Source organism: Lynx canadensis, chromosome D4 (assembly GCF_007474595.2).
Source record: "Lynx canadensis isolate LIC74 chromosome D4, mLynCan4.pri.v2, whole genome shotgun sequence".
In the NCBI taxonomy this organism is placed as follows: Eukaryota; Metazoa; Chordata; class Mammalia; order Carnivora; family Felidae; genus Lynx; species Lynx canadensis.
In genome coordinates this window covers 31,789,946-31,812,875 of record NC_044315.2, presented here as the reverse complement: position 1 = coordinate 31,812,875, position 22,930 = coordinate 31,789,946, and the positions used below count along the sequence as shown (strand labels likewise).

General features: G+C 37.8%; 1 protein-coding gene across 2 annotated transcripts in view; it reads right to left on the bottom strand.

The window, feature by feature from the left end:
- Window positions 1-18,892: 18,892 nt before the first annotated feature.
- The window catches only part of IL33 (interleukin 33), a 42,653-nt gene continuing 38,615 nt past the window's right edge, over window positions 18,893-22,930 (bottom strand). The window contains exons 7-8 of one of the 2 annotated variants that reach the window (XM_030294164.2): window positions 22,397-22,494; window positions 18,893-21,039 (exon numbers count right to left, since the gene is read on the bottom strand). In XM_030294164.2, coding sequence (XP_030150024.1) covers window positions 20,842-21,039; window positions 22,397-22,494 — 296 coding nt within the window. In that variant the 3' untranslated portion in view covers window positions 18,893-20,841. The remainder of the gene's footprint in view (window positions 21,040-22,396; window positions 22,495-22,930) is intronic. The other variant, XM_030294161.1, reaches the window with a different exon arrangement.

Sequence of the window (22,930 nt, the reverse complement as noted above, 5' to 3'; positions counted from 1 at the left end):
CTATTGTTTATGTTGAATTCTTTCCTTGAATTTCTTAACCTTAGTTGTAACTATTCTTGACTGGTTTAGGAGATAGCAACATTCCTCCCCCCAGAAAGATGCAAGTCCCTCCTTTTTCCGAAGTGAGGAGGTGGAGGGCTCACCTATTTTGGAGGGTCACTGCCGCCAGAGAGTTTATTTGGCTTTGTAAGGTTACCAGAGAATCTGCCACCTGTTCCATGTCTTCATTTAGCTCTTGAGATAGTCTATGGTATAGTCCCACGGATGAACCTATGCCCCCTATTCCAGTTCCTATTCCTGTCTCAATTTCTGCTCATATCAGAACAGGTAGCAGGACTGCCTGTTTAGTCTGGGACTTGGGGCTAAAGGCTGTTAGGAGCTGATCTTCAGTGTATGCGGATATCTCTGGGGTTAGGAAGATGGAATAACATCTGAGTCCAGTTGGCTTCTAAGCATCGGTAGCTGAAGTAGAACATAGATAGAACACCCTAGGGGTTGAACATAGGGTTGCATTCCTTTTTAAGGTTATATTTCTTCGTTATAGAGAGGTACCATTCATACCCTCAGGGACTGTACAGATTAGATTGTTGGCATTTGTGAAACGGAGCCCAGTGGTCAGGATCCAATTAAGACAGAAGTGTTGGATTTGAGATTTTCAGGAGCTTCCCAGGTCAAAGGGATAGGAGTGGCTAAGCAAGCCCTCCAGCTGAGGGGCAAACACATCCAGCAGGTATGGGTGTGATCATCTATTTGATGGAGGACTTTAGAATAGTGTTAGTCCAACGCTGGAGTGGGGAATTGGTAAGCATCTGACTAAGGGCTGAAAGCCTCAAACCCTGGTAGGCTGCTGGGGGAGTGGTCGCCTTTATGGCTTATATTACCCTATTCTGGGTATCTTTTATAAACTTTTGAAGGGCCCTGTCTTGCATTCCTCCCCTGTCTGAGATCCCCCATTGAGGAAGCTAAGTGTAGCAAGCTTCCCTCTCTGGAGGCCCTTGTTGTGACATGGGTTTCTGACATTTTGGGTTATCCCCATAGTCCAAACCTTAGTCCTTGGGGCCCCAGGGGGCCTGACAGAGAGTGGGTGTTTTTCCCTTGTAGCAATCTTTGTGGAGGGAGGTGAAAGTGCTGAACGACCTTGACCCCCTTATTGTCATATAACAATCCTGGGGGCAAAGTGGGTAAGTGGCAGTTGTGAAAGTGAGAGAGGTTATCATAATATACAGACAATACCCATCTAGAGGAGGTATATGAGATCCAGCATACATCTTTTGTCCCATGTCCAGCTTGTTGGTGCAGTCTCTATCAGCCCAACAGTAAGAAGTAAGATCAGGGCTATGACACCAGTGAGAGGCAAGGGCTGGCAGAGTTGTATCCAAACCCCTGGGTTCGGTGCATATATTGATTCCTCAAGCTTCTGCCATGCACAGGCCAGCCAACTTCTGGGGTGTGGTTGAAGCAGGGCTGGAGATCTCAGGGGCCAGTGTCTTTTTGAGGGTCAGTTTAAGCGAGTTCCCTGGATCTGGATCACTTCGCCAGGTTGAAGGTTCTTCTGAGTTGGCCTTCTTAGCTCTGGAGTGATGGACCCATGGGGTGATACCTGAAACTGAATCCTCTATTTGGTTGTATGTCTGTAAAGTCCACCTCCAAGTCTTCCAAAGGGATAGGTTTCTGGTAACTGTCAGATCAGGTTTAGGGAAGATATGGTTTGCATATTTAGAGATCCATAGTGTTTTTCAGTTGTTTAAATAATCATATGCCCATGGGGTCTTATTATTATCCCCATAGTATAACAAGCACAGAAGATTGCCTATATATGAAATACTGTGACAATTTTCTGAAGTTTATCTCAAGTTGTCTAGTTTAGGCAAACAACAAACATTTAAAGGCAATCATAACTAGAATTTAACATCCATAACGGTGCATTGTTGAAACATAGTTGTTCTCTCTAAACACCCCCCCCCCCTTTCCAGAGATAGCCAAATTGAGACCAATGCATTTGTAGAACAAATCCAGTCTTAACAAATCTGGCCTAATTATTTACATAAGCTCAGCAAGAATGGCGATTGATCATGAGGATCTTTTAAAGTTTGCTTTGTTGGAACCTTTTATAAGGAATCCTCAGGTTGAACTTTTAGTAGCCTCTCCAGGCCAGAAGTCAAGCCAAATACATGCCATCAGACAGGCCTGCAATACATGTAGAATTGGGCGAATTCCTCTTCATGAGGTCCCCAAGATATCCTCAGGTTCCTGCACCTGCCAGGAAGTGACTTTCTTTACTTACCTGGTGAGACTGCTGGTAACTCTGTAAGCAGGGACCAGGCCAACACTTCCAAGGGGCTTTATGGCTCCATGTTTTATAAAGCCAACCCTAATTCCTTAAAGCTGTCTGGTCATATCTGAGTCTATGAATGTCATCCTCAAATATGACATTCCAGTCAAAGCCTTGGTAAAATAACCAGTATTTCCAAATGGTGACCTGTTATAAGATGAACAGATTCTTATTGAACTTTTGCAAACAATTGTAATGGCCATGAAAGAAAGAATACTCATTGAGAGTTTTGAATTTCAGGGGAATTATGTAGAGAGAAAAGATAAATGCTTCAGTTTACAAATGCATACTTTATGACATTTTTATATATCATAGTTATCTTAAGAGAAAGTTTCCTTAATCTGGAAGAGGAAACATTAGGGAACCAGCAATATTTTTAACAAGAATCACAAAACTATAATCTTCCTCAGTTCATTTAATCTCATGTTCCTAATTCTTATTCAATTTGAATGCAGCTTTTTAGTTCTGGAAATTTTTACCCATTTTAGTATTAATCTTAAGGATGTTGAATACCTGTATTTGTCCCCAAATTCCTTTTTATAAATCTTCTTGAAGAAGAGACATGTTTTGTGAGAGAATAAGAACAATTATAAATGGCAAAATCTCAGAAATAGACATCATTAAAGATCTGATGAGAGTTCATTATGATGCAATTGACAAAGAAATTCGGTTATTTCTGTGACACATAACACCTCAAGTAATCAGAAAATTAAGTGATAACCTTATATCAAAACATTAAAATTTTAGGAATTGCATATATTCAGGAAGTTACAGCATTTACCTGTGCAATACAATCTAAGGTTTATTATTGTATGACAGAGCTTTTCCAAGTAACTTAACATCCCAAATAAAAGAGCTTAATTGGTCAAGAAGACTTCATTTACCATTTAAATCTTGAGAAGTTTGTTAAAACCCCAAAAGTCATAAGTGCATCCTAAATAGGATTACAGATCATTACAAATCTTACAATTTTATATATTCAACCAAAGTGGCAATAAAAGGTCCCAAAGGTGAATATATAGCATTATACAGTTGTTATCAAAACATAACTCCTTTAACATTCAGAAGTTTTAACTAAGTAATCAAAGACCTGATAGAGATGAGACCTAAAACTTTGATTTTCCTGGAGGATAAACCTTTGTTTGCATTGTCTTATCAAAAGCAGATCAACAGTTTAAGAAAACTTTGTCATTTGAGCAGAGAGAAAAGCAGGATTTCAACCTTATACTAGTGTACTTTTAAAGTTCCATTCATCTCAACCTTCTATAACTTTCTTTTGCTTCTAAATTTTGTCCCAAAGCCATTTCTTTCCAAATAACCAGTTTCATTCAGGACAAAATTATTTTCTTCTACCCTCGACCAAACTGTATTTCCATTCCTTATATCTTTCTTATATACCTCCTATTTTCCTACATACAGAGTTGCTTTCTTTATTTTCATCAGTCTTAAGTATATTTAGCAAAATTTAAACTCTTAGGAAACTTTAGTCTCCAAATGAGGACTTGGTAACCAATTAAGAGGTGTTTAATCAGAATTTTTTTAGATGGTAAATTCATGAATCAATTAAGTACAAAGCATGCTTTCCAATAGGTCTGAATAGCCTTAATTTCTCAGCAATAAGAAGTTAAAAACACAAACCTATGTTCAATAATCAAAGCTTTAGCATTCCATACTATTTGGAAAGTTTCAGGTTGCCAAGGACCTTGAAAGTTATCTTAACAATTACCCATGAAAACTTTGAGACAAACAAAATTAACTATCATTAACAAACTGCAACAGAAATAACATGAGCTTATTTGACCTTTGCTGATAACTTTAAAGACAGGTCCAATAAACTTAAATTAGTTTAAACATCGAATATGTTTAACCTGCATCCACCTAAAAGTCAATCAACTTTTCCCCATTGTCAATTTTCATTTGGGGCACCAGTGGAGATATCTGAAATGGGTGGTCCAAATAGGGTGCACTTTGCTCCTTGACTTGGAGGGTGGGAGGAGGAACCAATGGTGCCTGAGACACTGAGGATGGTATAGGACCACACCTAAGTTGGTGCAGAAACATGAGGGGAAGGGGAAGGCAGAAGCAGCAGCTACTTGGGAATATTCCTTAAAGTCCCTGTCTTCAGGTAGACTAACCACAGTTGGCTCCAACTATAACTTTTAACCTGGGAAATGAGGGAGAATCCCTCACATCTATTAAGCAGAGGAACAGGGAGAGAGAGTCAGTTTCCCCTTTTAGTCTGGTTCTGTCACAGCTAGACCAACAAGGTCCCCTTCTGGAGGTTCCTCCTGATTTCCGCTGGGTTTTTAGGACTTTCCCTGGTTGGGACACTTATTCTTTTTAATGTCCTTTCCCCTTGCAGTAGGTTCATTGACCCCTTGCTAAGGATGTTCTGGGCATCCCCCCTTGCTACTGGGCATATTTATGGCTTTGTCAGACCCCTGCTCTGATCTTCCTGAGAGCCTCTTGATATCAGTGGATGTGGACTGCCATCTGGAGAGCGCCTGCCCCTGAGCGCCTGTGCCTGGCCTAGGATGTAATCTGGCCATGAGCCTTGTGGGGGAGGGTTCTCTGGCCTGGAAGGGGAGGAGAAATGGGCGGCTGCTGCAGCAGCAGCAGCAGCACTCTGGCTGGGGCAGCAGTGGCAGCAGTCCACCAGGGGAGGAGTTTCAAGCTCAGGGGAGGGGAGAGGGAGCCTAAAGAGTCATGAAGAGGGTAACATTAGGGGAGGGGTGGGTCACTCCTTTGGCTCCCTGGGTGAGTCTCCGGATAAAGCAGCTAAAACCTTTACCTGGCTCTCCTTGTTCTGTCCCAACCCCACAATGCTCCTGTGAGGCAGAGTCACAAAGACAGAGGGACAGGGGCATCCCCTCCAATGAGGAGACCAGCCAGATGCCCGCCTGGCTGTGTCTTGAAGGAACCCAGGTGACGCTCAGCCCACAGGTCCTAGCCCTGCCACCCACGATCAGAAACCATTCTGTATCACCACACCGAGTGCCATCCATCATGGAATCACAGATGGGCCCACTCAGACTCCGTGGCCCCCTGGGGACCCCAAGGGCACCTGCCTGTGGAGCCACAGAATCTAACTCAGCAGGCAAGCTAGACTGAGTCACACATTCACATTCACATACACACCAGAGGTCATTATATTCCCTACCATAAAATCCCTACCTGTAAGACTTCTGAAGTCTCAGGGAGTGATCAGGTCCCCCTTCCACTCTTGCAAGTGGGCCTGACTAGATTGGGCCCCAGCCTTATGGTTCGATGTCGGGTCCAGGTCCTCACCTGCCAAGTATCCTCAAGTCTGGTGGGAACGGTGGAGCGGGCCAGCCTAAAGGGGACAGACAAGGAGACTGCTGAAATTTAGGCAGGGTGCACACTCTCCCTTGTGATCCCTCATTCTGTAACTGCCTCGCTCTTCTCCCAAACTGGTGGCAACAATGGGCCAGCGCGGTTGGGTTTCCCAGTCAGGGAACCAAATTTGTTATGGAATCAGGCTGAAACGCTGGCAGAAAAACCAAGTGGCCCTCAGAGACCTTGGTGGATTGGAGATTTATTTAACACCAGCGGGCTCAGAGGACACCTTTTCTCCAAAGATCTGAGCTCCGAATGCGAGCGGGAAGGGTAATTTATAGTTATCAGCCTCCATATTTGTGTGTGGGGGGGGATGGTTTTCCCGCGCAAGCAGCAAAGGAAGAAGGGCCCAGAGGAGGGGTCTCTAAGCTAGAGACCAGAGTTTGTTTTAGTCCAATCAGCCATCTTTAGTGTACTTTATCCACTTCTCCAACAACACCACCCGCCTTCTGTCTCTCTCTCTCTCTCTCTCTCTCACACACACACACACACACACTTTTATATTGACAATAGGTTTGGATAGTCCTCCTTGATGTGGGAAACAAAGGCAAAAGGAACTGTAGATAAAATTAAATTTCCATTTAACCCACAGCCCATTGGCGTATAACTTGAGACAGGCAGAGTATGACATTCTTCCAGGAACTCCAGCTGTCTTCATGTTAATGCTTTGCTAGAGGGAAAAACAACCATAGCTTGACAATATCTAGGCCTTCAGGATCCTGTGAGTCTTATTTAACATATGAAAGCCCCTTTTGAAACTTCCCTTTGCCTTTACCTCCTCCAACTCCCAAATGTATAATCAGTTACTCCTCACAATCTCATGCAGCTCTTTCTGTCCACAGGTCCTGTCCCTGTGCTTTAATAAAATCACCTTTTTGCAGCAAAGACATCTCAAGAATTCTTTCTTGGTCACTGGGTCTGAACCCCAACACTTCAAACCACATCACTCCTGGCTGTAAATTCAGCTGGCAGGTTACCACCCCAGACTGTAGAAGAAAGTGCCTTGTGTTTCTTAAATGATCCATATACTCAGACGTGGTATTCCCAGCCTGGGTCTAGGATCTAAGTAAGCTCTTGCTTATCTGAGAAAGTGGGTCTCATATTCTTATATAGAAACACAAATACTCAAGATGGCAGAGAGAAAAAGAGCATGTTTAGGAAGCCAAGAAGAGTGGTAAGAGAAGTTGGAAGAGAAGCTGGGGAGGTATATCAGAGAAATCAAACTAAAAGAGACTACCCAATAAGAATGGGGTGGTTGAGAAGAACACATGTTGCTGGGAGCAGTGGAAGAAATGGACTGAAAAGTGAATATTGGATTTTTCATTTCAGATGTATTCATGCTACCTTGTTAGAACAGTTTTGATAGAATATGTGTGAAAAGATATGTGTGGGGAAGAGTAAGGGGAGGGGTAGGAGAAAGAAAGATAAAACCATAGAACAGTGAATTCAGAGAGAATGGATACTAAGGTATTTATGGGAGAAATTACATCCTTCAAATACTCCAGCAACAACATCAAAAATTTAGTGGGATTGAAATGGGGAATTAACTAAATAAGAATGGAGGATTATTGATTATTCTCCATTAGAGCTATCTGATGGGTCCTCATTATTCTATTATGAGACTACTTTTTAAGCTTATAATGTGTTTGAAATGGTCAATAATAAATGTCTGAGTGTTTCTTGAGGACCAGAAGGGGCCATGCAGGAGAGAAAGCCATCAAGGGGACATTTGTGAGAGGGCAAGGAGACCCCAGTGGAAAAAAGATAAAGGTGTATCAGCTAATGACAAGGGGCTGAGGAAGAAACTGTAATATATTCCAACACTTCTAACCCTACAGCCTTTTTAGGAGAGCAGCAGTAGAGAGGAGACCAGCAGATCTTTAAAGGGCACTTTGAAAGAAAGTATCAACTTTAATCATCTGCCAGTCTGGTTCAGGGATATATCAGCTTTAATTGTCTACTAAGACTGGCAAACTTGAAGCCATACAAGTAATAAAGAACAGTTTTATCTCTTCACCTCTCCTCTCTTCTTCATTCTGTCTGTTCCCCACTCTCCACACAACTTTAATCCCTAGGGAGAGCAAGTCTTCAGGTAGCAAGTGAAGGAGAATGTGACCAGAAGGCCAAGTCCCTTTCCTCACCCCAACTTGAAGCAGGATTTTGGGGTCGGGGGTAGGAAGGGTAGGGGTGGGGAAAAGATGTGATGCTAAATTAAGTTCAGAGATTTGAGTATTGCACTGAACTGGACATTCTAATTATTGTATTGAGACTGTTTACAATGTAATATGACAATAGGACTGTCTATCAAGAATAAGTGGAAAAGTATAAGAGGCAGGATTGAATTAAGGGATGGTGGAAGACAACTAATGTTTTGATCACCAATTATACTTAAGGTTGTGGACTACACCATTTTTATTTCTGGTTTTATTTCCTTATCATGATCATTTCAGCTCACACTCAAACTATTCCAACAAACCCATTCTCTTCCTTACCACTAACTCCTGTTTCCCACCTCCTCATTTCTGTTTCTGGCGACTTCATTTTTCCCAGTCTCTCAGGCTCAATATCTAGGAATTAATCTTGATTCTTCAGCCATCAGGTGTATTGATTTTTCTTTCTCATTAGGTTCTCTGACTCCACCACTCACTGACTGTGGGCCTGGCATAAACTAGGAGATGTGTTCTAGGATGCCTACAACTCAGCCATTTCAATTGGTAGTCCCTGATGAAGGTGTTCATATCTATATTATGAGAATGCGACCCCATGGCCATAGTGACTGGATGGACCAGCAATCAAGTACAGCTTGATAGGTAGATATACTGGGGCAATATGATTCTCTTTCAAGAATGTGAACCAATACCAGTTTTTGTTGTTGTTGTTGTTGTTGTTGTTGTTGAACAACTTTGAGAAAGTTTTTATTCCTAATGGCCAAACTAGGTCTGAAAGGAAGAGAGTCAACATTTAATCCCTCTGAGCCTTAATCTTCATATTTATAACATTTAATCCCTGCTCTATTATTTATACTAGTAGTGGCAAACTAAGTAGCTTACTACTTCTAAACAAGGTCATTTTAATTTTAAAAAAATTTAATGTTTTAATTTAAATTCCAGTTAGTTAACATACAGTAATACTAGTTTCAGGTGTACAATATAGTGATTCAACACTTCCATACAACACCCAGTGTGCATCACAAGTTCAGCAAAGGAAACAATCAGCAAAACTAAAAAGCAACCTATAGAATGGGAGAAGATATATGCAAATGACATATCTGATAAAGGGTTAGTAATCAAAATCTATAAAGAACTTAGCAAACTTGGGGCGCCTGGGTGGCGCAGTCGGTTAAGCGTCCGACTTCAGCCAGGTCACGATCTCGCGGTCCGTGAGTTCGAGCCCCGCGTCGGGCTCTGGGCTGATGGCTCGGAGCCTGGAGCCTGTTTCCGATTCTGTGTCTCCCTCTCTCTCTGCCCCTCCCCCGTTCATGCTCTGTCTCTCTCTGTCCCAAAAATAAATAAACGTTGAAAAAAAAATTAAAAAAAAAAAAGAACTTAGCAAACTCAACACCTTGAAATTGAATAATCCAATTGAAAAATGAGTAGAAGACATTTTTCCAAAGAAGACATCCAGATGTCCAACACACACATGAAAAGATGCTCAACATCACTTATCATCAGGGAAATGCAAATCAAAAGTATAATGAGATACCATCTCACACCTGTTAGAATGGCTAAACTCAACAACACCAGAAAGAACAGGTGTTGGTGAGGATGTGGGAATAGGGAACCCTCTTGTATTGTTGGTGGGAATGCAAATTGGTGCAGGTAGCCTGGAAAACAGTATAGAGGTTCCTCAAAAAAGTTTAAAAAATTGTTACAATCCAGCAATTGCACTACTAGGTATTTACCCAAAGAATACAAAAATAACTAATTCAAAGAGATACGTGCACCCTGATGTTTATAGCAGTGTTATCTACAATAGCCAAATTATGGAAACAGCCAAGTGTGTCCATTGACGGATGACTGGATAAAGAAGATGTCACACACACACACACACACACGCACACAAACTGGAATATTACTTAGCTATAAAAAAGAATGAAATCTTGCCATTTGCAATGACACGGATGGAGCCAGAGAGTATTAAGCTAAGTGAAATAAGTCAAGCAGAGAAAGACAAATACTAAACAGGGTCATTTTTAAAAACTATGTGTAATTCACACTATAAAATTCACAATTTTAAGCTGTACATTTCAGATGTTTTTATTGTATTCACAATATTGTGGAGCCATCCCTGTCTCACTCCAGAACATTTTTATCATTCCAGAAAGAAATTTCATACCTGTTAGCAATCACTTCTCATTCTCTTCTCCACTGGCCTTGGCCCACACCCCCTTTCACTGCAAACCACTAATTTTCTGTCTCTGTGGATTTGAATATTCTGGGTATTTCATATAAATGAAACCACATACTATGTGGCCTTTTGTGTCTGGCTTCTTTCCCTTAGGGTAATGCTTTCAAAGTTTATCTATGTTGTAGCATCTATTGGTACTTTATTCCTTTTTGAGGCTGAATAATATTCCATTGTATGGTTATTATCTGTTGATGGACATTTCTATTTTTGGGCTACTATAAACAGTGCTGTTATGAGCATTTGTGTACAAGTTTTTTGTGTGAATATGTTTCCATTTCTCTATGGTATACACCTAGGAGTAGAATTTGGGTCAAATAGTAACTATGTTTAACTTTTTGAGGAATCAACAAACTTTTCTATACTGGTTGTACCATTTCACTTCTTCACAAACATTGTATGAAGGTCTCAATTTTTCCATATTCTGGCCAACACTTGTTATTTTCCTTTTTTAACCACCCCCCCCCCGCCTTGATAGGTATAAAGTGTTTTTTTATTAATTTTTTCAATCAATTTCATTCAAAATGGAAAAAACTATTTTTCTCACTATCTTTGCTCATTGTAATGCATTCAGGTAATGCAGTTAGCTATCAAGATAAGCTAATATCAAGATAAAAATAAAAATTGTCCACAACTCCATCAATCCAATGATAGCAACTGTTAGCTTTTGGAGGAGGGCAATAGTTTGAAGTGCTATCTCATCTAGGTCTTGGAAATACCTACACTGTGGAATATATCTCTGTATGAACTGAAGTTCTTGTTTGCCAGAGTTCTAAATAAATACTACCCAATTTTTGGAAATTATCCATTTCCACCCCTACCTCCTGTTTACACAATCTTGAGATAATTGCTTAGAAACAGTTTTATTTAGTCAAATGCTTCTCCCATCCAGATTATGTCTGAAAAGTGAGAAGAAGAATAACCATGTATTGAACTTTTGTGAGACAACAGGCATGGCATTAAGGCACCTTCCTTGTATTACCTTATTTAATATTCAGAACAGCTTTGTGCAACAGATCTTATTGTCATTCCCCTTCACAAACTGAAACAGATGCTGAATGATGTTAAAAGTAACTTACTGATAAATCTAATGATTTTCCAACCTGGATCTGAGAACCAAAAAACTATTTTTCGTGTTGTTGTGTTGTTCAATTCAACATGCAACATCATTTGGTGGGTTACTTCTTTCTTCTATTGCAGTTTTTATTAATTCAGTTAATCACGTATTTTAAGCAGTTAGTGGTGAATAACTTTAAGGACAATGCAATAAGAAACTGAATAAGAGAAAATATGTCAAAAATACAGTTATTAATTATTGATAGTGTAGCCTATTAAATATCTTTAAGCATTCTGATAGTTTCATTGAAGCTTAATAGATAACCAATAAACATAATTTAAGATGGACAATTTGGTAAGTTTTGATATGTGAATGCTCCTGAGACACCTTCACAGCACAGTCAAGTTAGTGAGCATATCAATCATGCCCAGAGTTTCCTCTTGATCTACGGTAATTGCTCCTTTCTTTCCCACTCCTGTGCACTTCCATCCTCAACCAACCACTAATGTGCTTTCTGTTACTATAGTTTGCGTGTTCTAAAGTTTTTATAAATAGAATCATTTTGTATGTACTCTTTCTTTTTAATCCAGCTTTTTCACTCAGCTTAGTTATTTTGAGAATCATCCATGTTGTAGTGAATCTCAATAGTTTATTCCTTGTTGGTGGTGAGGAGTAATTTTATTGTATAGATACACTATAGTTTGTTTATCCATTCACCAGTGAATGGATATTTGGGTTCCAGTTTTTTACTATTGCAAACAATAGCATTCATGTTTTGTATAGAAATATGCTTTTATTGCTTTTGGGTAAATACCTAAGAGTGGAATGGATAGATCATATGATAGATGTATGTTTACTTACTTTAAACATCTTTTTTTAAATTGATTTATTGAGGTATAAATTATATACTTTAACATTCATTCATTATAAATGTACAGTTCAATGAATTTTAATATTACAGAGTTGTATAATCACAATCCAACTTTTGGCTATTTCCATCACCTTAAAAAGACCGTTGGTCCATTAGCAGTCACTCTCTGCTTCTACCCTAAGCTCTAGGCAAACACTAATCTACTTTTCATTTCTATAGATTTTCTGTTTTAAGCTTGAGGGCTGGAGATGGAGTGGGCTGGCAAAGGTGTGTGTGTGTGGAAGGACTAGGGCATGCTGCAACAGAGCTACCTTGGGGGGGACAGCTGGATTTGGTATGGGCCAGGGCCCAGGGCAAGCTGGGGTGGCCCTACTAGTCCCTCTAGAGCTCCTAGATCATGCTTACTCCATGCTATCAAGGTGGAAAGGGAATGTAAAAAATGGCAATTGCCAGCACCTCCAACCCAGGAGAGAGAGCTTTCCAGCAGTTCCTTGTTTTGCAGATGCTCTAGAGTTAGTAAATAGGTTTCTTTAACTTATAGTCTCATTGTCCCTTTAAACTAGGTGCTCCTTGAAAGTTTTGCTGTGCCAAGATGGGGAAGCCTTATTGACTTGATGTCCCTACCTACTTCAGATTGCTGCCTGGGGGGTGGTGTTCCCATAATTATTGTGTCACCATCTGTCTAACCCTTCTCTCTGTGGTCCCTCTATCATTTGTTATACAGAAACTGTTCAATCAGCCCTCAGTTCTCTTAAGGAGGGATTGCTGTATATGTAGGCATTTAGATTTTGTGTTTCTGTGGGTGGAGAGGAGTTCAGGGTCTTCCTATGCCACCATCTTGGACCACTTCATTTTTTTTTTTTTTTTTGGCATATGGATATCCAATTGTATGAACACTATTTGTTGATAAGACTTCCTTTTTCCATTGAATTGTCTTTGCAGTTTTGTAAATAATCAGTTGTGTATATATGATTAAGTCTATTTCTGAACTGTCTATGCTCTATCTTTATGGACATACCACATTGTCCACATAAATGTAGCTTTATAGCAAGCCTTGCAAGTAAGTAGTAGACAAAAAAAATTTTTTTTCAAAATTGTTTTGGCAATTCTAGGCCCTCTGAATTTCCATATAAATTTAAAAATCAGCTTGGGGTTTTGATTGGGATTGCACTAAACCTATATACCAACTTGGGAAAAATGGACATCTTAACCATATTATGTCTTCTTTTTTTTAAGTTTACTATTTGTTTTGACAGAGAGAGAGAGAGTGAGCACATGAGTTGGGGAGTGGAAGAAGGAGGAAGAGAGAGAATCCCAAGCAGGCTCTGCTGACAGCACAGAGCCCGATGTGGGGCTCAATCCCACAAACTGTGAGATCATGACCCTAGTCAAAATCAAAAGTCGGATGCTCAAAAGACTGAGCCACCCAGGCACCCCAACCATATTAGATCTTCTGACCCATAAATGAAGTATATCCCTCCACTTATTTAGGTCTTCCTTAATTTCTTTCAGTTGTGTTTGGTTGTTTTCAGTTTATAGGTCTTGCACATCTTTGTCATATTTCTCCCTAAGTATTTAAAAATTTTTAATTGTATTATAAATAGTATTTTAAAAATTTCAATTTCCAGTTTTCTTTTATTATACAGAAATACAGTTGATTTCTGTGTATGGATATTGTATCATTCTGCATCCTTGCTAAATTCATTAGTTCTATTAGCTTCTTGGTAGATTCCATTGGATTTTTTGCATGGATGATCATCTTATTTTTAAATAAAGGCAGTTTTACTTTTTCTTTTCCAATTTGGATTATTTATTTCTTTGTCTTGCCTTATTGCAATTACTAGAACCTCCAGAAAAATTCTGGACAGAAGTAGTGAGACTGACTTCCTTTTATTGTTCTTGATCTTAACCAGTCTTCTATTCAGTCTTAGACTATTATGATGCTAGCTGTAAGTTTGCTTTGGTCTCTGCCCTTTATCAGGCTAAGGAAGTTCCCTTATAGACTGTTTTTATCAGGAATGGATGTTAGATTTTGTCAGCTTCTTTTTCTGCATCTAGTGAGATGATTATATGGTTTTTCTCTTATAGCTTATTAAAATAGTAAATTACATTAATTAATTTTTGAATATTAAACTAACATTGTATTCCTGGGATGAACCCTACTTGATCATTATATACCTTTATATCCCTTTAATACATATAATACATATCCTTATATACATTATATATCTACTTTTTATATTTGTGGGTTGATTAACTAAAATTTTAGCATGTAAATTTTTGAATTTTTGTATCTACGTTCATGAAAATATTGATCTGTATTTTTCTTTTCTTGTAGTATCTTTGGTTTTGATATCAGTGTAATGGTTGCCTCATAAAATAAGTTCAATAGAATTCTCTCCTTTTTAATTTTTTGACAGAGTTTGCTTAGAATTGATAGTATTTCTTTATTAAATGTTTGAAAGAATTTACCACTGAACTGAAGTTTTTTTGTTAAAACATTTTAAACTATAAATTCACTTTAAAAAAATGAATATAGGGCTATTCATATTGTCTGTTTCTTCTTGAGCGAGTCTTAATATTTTGTGCCTTTCAAGGATTTTGTCTATTTTCACTGAAATTACCAAAATGTTGTCCATAGTATTCTCCTTTTCATCCTTTTAATATCTTTAGAGTCTATAGTAATGCCAATTCTCTTATTAATATTGGTAATTTGTATTATTTCTTTTTGTTTTTCTGATCAGTCTGGCTAGAGGCTTATCAATTTTATTAATTTTTCTCTAATATCTAGCGTTTGGTTTCATTGATTCCTCTATCATTTTTCCAATCTACTTAATAGATTACGACATAATTTTATAGTTATCTCTTTCCTATATCTTGAAACATCTGTACTTTTATCAAATTATCTTAAAATACTTTTTAATGTTTATTTTTGAGAGAGAGAGAGAGAGCACAAGGGGGGGAGGATCAGAGAGAGAGAGGGAGAGACAGAATTCAAAACAGGCTCCAGGCTCTGAGCTGTCAGCACAGAGCCTGATGCAGGGCTTGAACTCACAAGCTGTGAGATCATGACCTGAGCTGAAGTTGGACACTTAACCGACTGAACCACCCAGATGCCCCTATCAAATTATCTTTTGAAGAAATATGGGTCTTTTCATTTTTACTATTAAACTTTTTTACTTATAATGTAATATTTTATACTTATAAAATACTATATGTAACTTGTAGATAAAGAAGTATAATAAAATAAACACCTATGAAGTTGGTGGATTACTTCTATACCTGTCAGATCTCTTTAATTCTGATTCCTATCCTCCCCCAACACACACACTTTATCTCTTACAGGGTAACTTCTATTAAAGTTGTAGAGAAATTTGAGCATGTTTCTCTATGTGCTAATTGTACCTAAGAAACATTGTTCTCAGTTAATATCAGTCAGGTTTTCCTGCCTTTTAAAGCTAACATTCACTGAGAGCTTGCAATGTGCAAGGCAATTCTTATCAGTGTCCTAAGAAGCAGGTGTTCCCATCATCTCCTAGTGGTTGAAGTTTGCTTGAAGCCACATTAAAAAGAAAACCGAACTCTAGCTTAAGCACACATGGATTTATTTTTCTCTCTCAATAATAAAGTTTGAGAGGGAGGGAGCCAAAACATAAGAGACTCTTAAAAACTGCGAACTGAGGGTTGATGGGGGGTGGGAGGGAGGATAAGGGTGAGTGATACTATTGAGGAGGGCACCTGTTGGGATGAGCACTGGGTGTTGTATGGAAACCAATTTGACAATAAATTTCATATTAAAAAAATATATATAAACATAAAAAAAAGAAAGTTTGCAGTTAATACTACAAGACTGGCACAGCAGAAAACAATGGCACACATGTCCCGCTGTCTTACATTAGGCTCCCTCGATGTGGACCTGAGTTAGGGATTCATGAGTATGCAATTTACTAAGGAAATGTTCCCAAAAAAGATTGCTAAGGGAGTTGGGCAGAACAGGGATGGGCAGGAATCTAAGTAAGAATGTGATCTCATGCTTAAGTCCAGCAGAGGGTAGCTTCAGCATGAAGCTTCTAAGAGAATTTTTGAGTGAAATTTAAGATAGAGTTCTTTGACCCAAGCAAAAACTTCCAAAAGTCTCGTGAGGCTGATGGGAGGAATGCAAACTAGCAGAAATTTTCAACTCTCTGTGCAAGAGGGCAAAGCAACATCAGTACCATAAAAAAAATTCTTGTAAGAAAAACTGTAAGTGATGGATATTGAAAGTGCACAGAAGATGGTGGTGGTGGTGGTGGTGGTGGTGTTTATATGGGTGTATGGTACACACAGAAATGTAATAAAATAATTCAATATAAAGGGATCCAAGGGGATTTGGGTAGAACACCATTATTGCTCACAACACCAGAGTTCTTCCATATTTCCTTCCTACCATTTTTAATGTATTGACCTTTATCCCCATGTTCATTGCCCCATGGTCAGAAGTTGGCTGTTCTACATTCAGCCTCATATAGGTAAGAGGTCTAGGTCTAGGTCTAGGTAAGAGGAAGGCAGAGAGGGTGAAAGACAAAAAGCGCATTTTAGTTGAATATTTCCCTTTAAAAAAGTTTTTCTTGGGGCTCCAGGTGGCTCAGTCGGTTAAGTGTCTGACTTTATTTCTGGCTCAGGTCATGATCCCAAGGTTGTGAGATCGAGCCCCATGTCAAGTTCCGTGCTAAGCATGGAATCTGCTTAAGATTCTCTCTCTCCCTCTGTCACTCTCCCCCACTCGAGCTGGCTCTCTCTCTCTAGAATAAATAAATAAATAAATAAATAAATAAATAAAAGTTTTTCTCAAACCTTTATCCTGCCTATATTTTATTGTTCAGAACAGTGTCAAGTGGTTACCATATCTACTACATGGGAGTCTGGGAAGGCGTAATCCTGTTAAGAAAGTGGGGATAGTGGTGTTGGATATTAGGTAAACAACTACAATATTTGGTACCTTCTTACCTTACAGAGAATAAACAGAGATTGAGAGAGTTCACATAATTTGCTGAAGTTGCACAGCCTGTAAGCAGTAAACCAAACCTATGGTCTTTTTTAAAAAAAATTGTTTTGTTTCCTTGTTTCTGTATGTATGTATGTGTGTAACATCTACACCCAATGCGAGGATTGAACTCATGACGCTGAGATCAAGAGTTGCAGATTCTTCCAACTGAGCCAACCAAGTGCTCCCAAATCTATGTTCTTACTATGCTGGGTAGTGATTCATGCATTCTTCTTATGGGAATACCATATGGGCTAGGGACTATAATTGGACTTGGACAAGTGTTTCATAATCTTGGCACCTCAACAGGAAGTACCTCATTGATTCTATCTCTACCAATTTGGCTTTAACTTTTATCTCTTGCATCCATTTCTCAGAGTCCTAAGCCCCCTAATCCCAACCCTGACTGGGGCCTGTAGAAGGAACCTATATAACATAACCTTGAGGATGGATACATGAATAGATCAGGGTGGGTAGTAGGGTAGAGAATTCACTCTTATTTCTTTCTCTAATGTGAAACACACACTGATCTATCTTACCTTTGTGCAAATGTGTACTGCAGAGTTGGAGGTTAATACATAAATTGTACATGTTTTAAGTTCCATGTGGACAAGGAGCATAGTTTAGTTTTTTTTTTGGGGGGGGGGGAGCTGCTTTCACACTACCTAGCAAAGTCCAATATGCATGACATGTATTAAGGGAGCAACTGCTAGAGGACAAGTCTTCTGGGCTGTATAGGTCATTGTATGATGGGGATGGGGGAGGAATTTTGAGTACCCTTGTTTAAGATTTTTCCATCCATCATGCAATTTCTCAGCATGAGGCATAAAGGTTGAAATTGTTTTTATTTTTTGGCTTTTTTTTTTTTTTGCAGATGTGGTGGTTATAATTCAATTTTTTAAGATTTTAATCAAGCTGTTGCATTCTTTTTTTAAAAAATGTTTATTCATTTTTGAAAGAAAGAGAGAGAGAGAGAGAGAGAGATGCCACAAGTGGTTAAGGGGCAGAGAGGGAGACACAGAATCTGAAGTAGGCTCCAGGCTCTGAGCTGTCAGCACATAGTCCAATATAGGACTTGAACCCATGACAGCGAGATCATGACCTGAACTGAAGCTGGATGCTTAACTGACTGAGCCACCCGGGCACCCCGTCAAGCTGTTGCATTCTAATTAAATTAGCAATTATTTTTTCAAATTCCCTGAATCTTAACTCTTACTTCATTTTTTTTCCAACTCTAAGTCATATTACTTATTCAAATAAAGTTTTCTTGACAGTATTTCAAGGTATCCAATAAATACATAAAAATCTAATGAATATAAATAAAATGAGGGAAAAGTAAGTTTTGGCATAATTGTTATTCTGATACAATGAAATGGAAAAATTCCTTCCAGTTATGTCTGTGTTATCGACCATCAAAAGACATGAAAGTAAATGACAAAAGACCACCACACATTTAAATATTTTAAATAATACTCAGTATAGTAATGGCACAAAGTATTTTTTAGAAAAGGAGAATTGAACATGAAAAGTAAGATAACCAGGTTGAAAGATACCTAAATGATCAGAGGTCAGGTTAAATTTCCTTTGGCAGGTGTATGTTGGCTGTTTGATTTGGGGTAAAAGTCACCAAATAGCTCATCTGTGCTGGCCAGGATGATGGGCACTGGGAATATAAAGGTGTAAAAGACACAATCCCTTTTCTGGAATATCTTACTTAATTTCGAATGACCAAGAATATCAGACAAATGACCTACTTCATATACCAACATTGGTGGAGTAAAGTGTACTTACTTTCACTTAAAAACTTCAGAATATTGAGTCATTTTATGATAAAAACGTGGCCTCACAGACTTTTGAAAAATACAATTTATTCAAGAACTTAAACAATGTAATAGATATATCTGATTACTTAAAAACAATAATTTTAAGTATATCATAGAGATGCATATGATTAACATTTAGTGTTTTTCAGAGCGGATGATATAGATTCTGCATTTATTTTTGTCTCCATAATAAAATTGGCAATGAAAGCATAAGAGACTCTTAAAAACTGAGAATAAACTGAGGGTTGATGGGGGGTGGGAGGGAGGGAGGGTGGGTGATGGGTATTGAGGAGGGCACCTTTTGGGATGAGCACTGGGTGTTGTATGGAAACCAATTTGACAATAAACTTCATACATTGAAAAAAAAAGAAACTTGAAACAATATACAAAAAAATAATAAAATTGGCAATGTAATGAAAGATTTATTATTGTTTATAATTGCTTACCCTCACACAGTAATTCTCAGCCTTTTTAATCTTATGTTCCACCAGAATTATAATCTAATAGAACTCAACAATTAAAAATTAAAAAGCCTACACTTTCAGAAAAAGTTGCATTTTATAAGTATTGTCATTAGTTTTATCATTTACTGTCAGTGTTAAGCCTAGGAAAAATTATAGTAGAATTAAGGCCTTAAAATAAGCAAAACTATTCCTTTAGTAGTTGAAAAATCTTATTATATGGTTGAGTATGAATTTTATTACCTTAGTAATGTAAAATGCAAAGATGTTTAATAAAAAAATATTGCTCTTTAATAGGCTTATATGAAATTCTACAACATCAGATAGATGAAGTAAAATAAAGATGGCATCCAGATATCAGGTGATTTGTAATGAAGCTCAGGAGTCACAAAAGGTATATCAAGAACACATTTGGTCAAAAGAATAAAGAAGTAACAAAAGTCAAACAAATATGCCATAATAAGTAGGGTAATCGGAAAGCTGGACAAGAAAAACATTTGTATACATGGGAAGAAAGTATTAGAAGAAATTTTGTCCAGGGTGATATGTATATCAAAAGTCATAGATCCCTGGAGAATAGGGTCAGAAGGACATAGTATACTACAAACATCAGGAAGAGTCAGTTATTGAAATTGTGATATTAATCCTGTGTCCTATCTAGGCTCTAGTAGATTAGAGGATTTCTGAATTCACTGTGGTACTTGGATCCCATGGTACTTGGATGTCCTAAAATAAGTTGTGTCTCAGTGCTTTTAAAAAAACGTTTTAATTTGTTGGATATTCTTAATGATTTCAATTATATGTCTGAACTAAAATTTATTTCATTTCCTAATAGAAGAATGCTTTGCTTAAACTTAACTAAGTCTATAAAAAATTAGCAGTTTACAAACAATTAGAGGTAAAATTATTTACAAATACTGGATTTATTTTTCTTAATGTTTTGACTGTCTTTGTCATTTCATATATTTATATTATCTGCCTACCTATGTAGGTAGGTATCTGAAGTTTTGGGCATCTTCAAACAAATTTGGTGTTTTATTCCAGTTGTGAAATGGTCAGTCCAAATAGATTTGGTTGTCTTTTCACCAATAGCTTTAGTGTTTGAACTCATTGTTTGGAACCAGGGAAAATTATGTCTTTATGTAGCTCTTTAAAATGGATCCCTGTCTAAAATGAGACTTGGATTAAGGCCCTTGCTTCTCCCCAGAGGTCTCAGCTCTAAATATGAAGTTCTTTCTGTACTGAAAGTAGAAAAAATTAAAGTTCAGGTTGTACCTCTTCTGAGGTCTTTAGCAATACCTTATTGAATATGTAATGATACAGAAGGAAATAAAATGCAGAAATGAAAGACCATAAAAAAGTATTTACACATAATGAGAAAAACATTCCATAGCATACTAAGTACCCTCCATTTCCCTTGAATGTTACCTCTTTCTTTATTTCTCGATCATTTCTCCAGTGGTAACTATTTGAGTTATCCAACACAAGATCCACAGCTTTCCATACATTAAGTTTAAGAGAGTTTAAATATGATATTCTCTGTACTAAAATACTCAGTTTGATCCTCTACTTTAATTAGAGCAAGGTGGTTATTCTTTACTCCTATAAACACTCCAGGGTCATTCTTACATTCAAATGAAACACATTTGGAAGACTTCCTATGAAGGCGGAAGAAGGCCTGGTCTGGCAATGGTTTTTCACATTTTTGTAGCTGAGGAAACAAGAAAGAAAGCAATCGGTACGTGAGTGGGAAATCCATAGTCAACCTCACCTCCCTGTGTTAGAAACTAAAGAGAAATAATTATAACTTGGTATTTCTAGCAAGGCTACTTACTAAGTAGGGGATGGGAATGGGGTAGGAAGAAGCTAGTAGAGGGCTGAAGTGGGGCGTATTTAATTTAATTTACTGATGGTCTACATACTTTGAGATACTTTGTAGCTTAGAATGACTGGATTTGGATACAGCAGCTCAGGATTTGTGCCCCACTTTTGCCATGTACTATCTCTGAGTCCTGTGCACATTGCTTTACCTCTCAAGCCTCAATTTTTTAGCCTAATCTGTTTTCTACATGTGAGTGATATAAATGATTATTATTTAAGGCCAGTAAGTGTTCGGAATGGTTTGTTATACAATAATATCTGACAAAAACAATAATTCCATCATGGAATTACTACAAGAATTAAAGGAGACTGCTTGTAAAACATTTAGCATGGTATTTGGCATATAATAGAGTTCTGTATGGGTTAGCTCTTACTACTGAGTAATTATATATGCCAAACACTGTTATATACATTGAGGAGCATTTGTTAAGGAAGATGTGGGGTACCATCCAGTGTTTATGTTAATACCTTACATGGCTGTATTAGTTAGATTTATAATTTTGTATTTATGTAATTTGTCATCTATATTATACTCTTATGTTTTCTTCCTGGTCTCCATCTTTGGCTTGTTTGTTCCTCAAAATGTTTATAACTCTTCATCATGACCAATATTATACTAACATTTACTAACTGAAAAAGACTGAGTAGTGAATCCTATGATTAGAATGTAGATTATTATTTATAATGATAATTGTAAATCTTGGCAGATGGAAATATTTATGACTTTCCCTTTAGCAGGCTTGGAGTGTAAAATTACTTTTGCATTTGCCTAAGAAAACTATTTTATTAAGAAATGCTTCCTGGAAAAACAAAGTAGTTCCTAAAGCTGAGTAGATAGAATTTCAGATCATTCTACATAGTAGCACTTTTCAAACTTTAATGCACATATGAGTCTCCTGGAGATTTGTTAAAACACTGATTCGCATTCAGTTCTGAGGAAGCCTGAAATTCTGCATTTCTAACAAATTCGCAGTTGATTCTGCACTACTGGCAGAGCCCAGACTTTCAGTAGCAAGGCTATACATGCCATTTCCCTCCCTTCCCTACTCCAGAAGCAAGTTATTAGTAGTAACTGTGTTTTATGTACAATAGCAGAAACAAAACTTTTTCCTTGAACTGTGCCAAACACCCAAATCTGCACAAAAGAGTGGAGTCAATTATGACAGTTAAGTGCATATTTCTATTACCTCCACAGAGTGTTCTTTGTTATTGGCATGCAGCAGGAAGTCTTTGTCTTTTGTAGGACTCAGATTTACCAATAACATATGGCCATCATCAGCATCACCTTGCAATTAAAAAAATATGTAAATTAAAAATAATAAATTAATTTAAAAATCTAAATTATAAAGCTAAGAATTGAACAAGTAAGTTCAATTTAATGAAATGAATTTAACACCTAGGAAAAGAATCCAAGATGTGATGTAAAATAATTGCTTCATTAACCAACATGTCTTATAGAAGTATTTGTACCCAAATGAAACTAAAAAGTCACCGGATAATTTGGGGGTAATGTTAAGCTCCTAAAGAGTCATTGGACAATTTGGGGGTATTTTTAAGCTCCTTAGTTTTCTTATTTGGTTTCTAATTGTAGAATTATGACTCTATTGGTTATTTGTCTGGGTGTCAGCTTCCCTGTCTCCATGTAAAGCCACTGATAGTTTTCCTTCAATATCCCAACTACTCTCCTTGTGTAATAGAACATTTCCCAGTCTGTTTTCTTG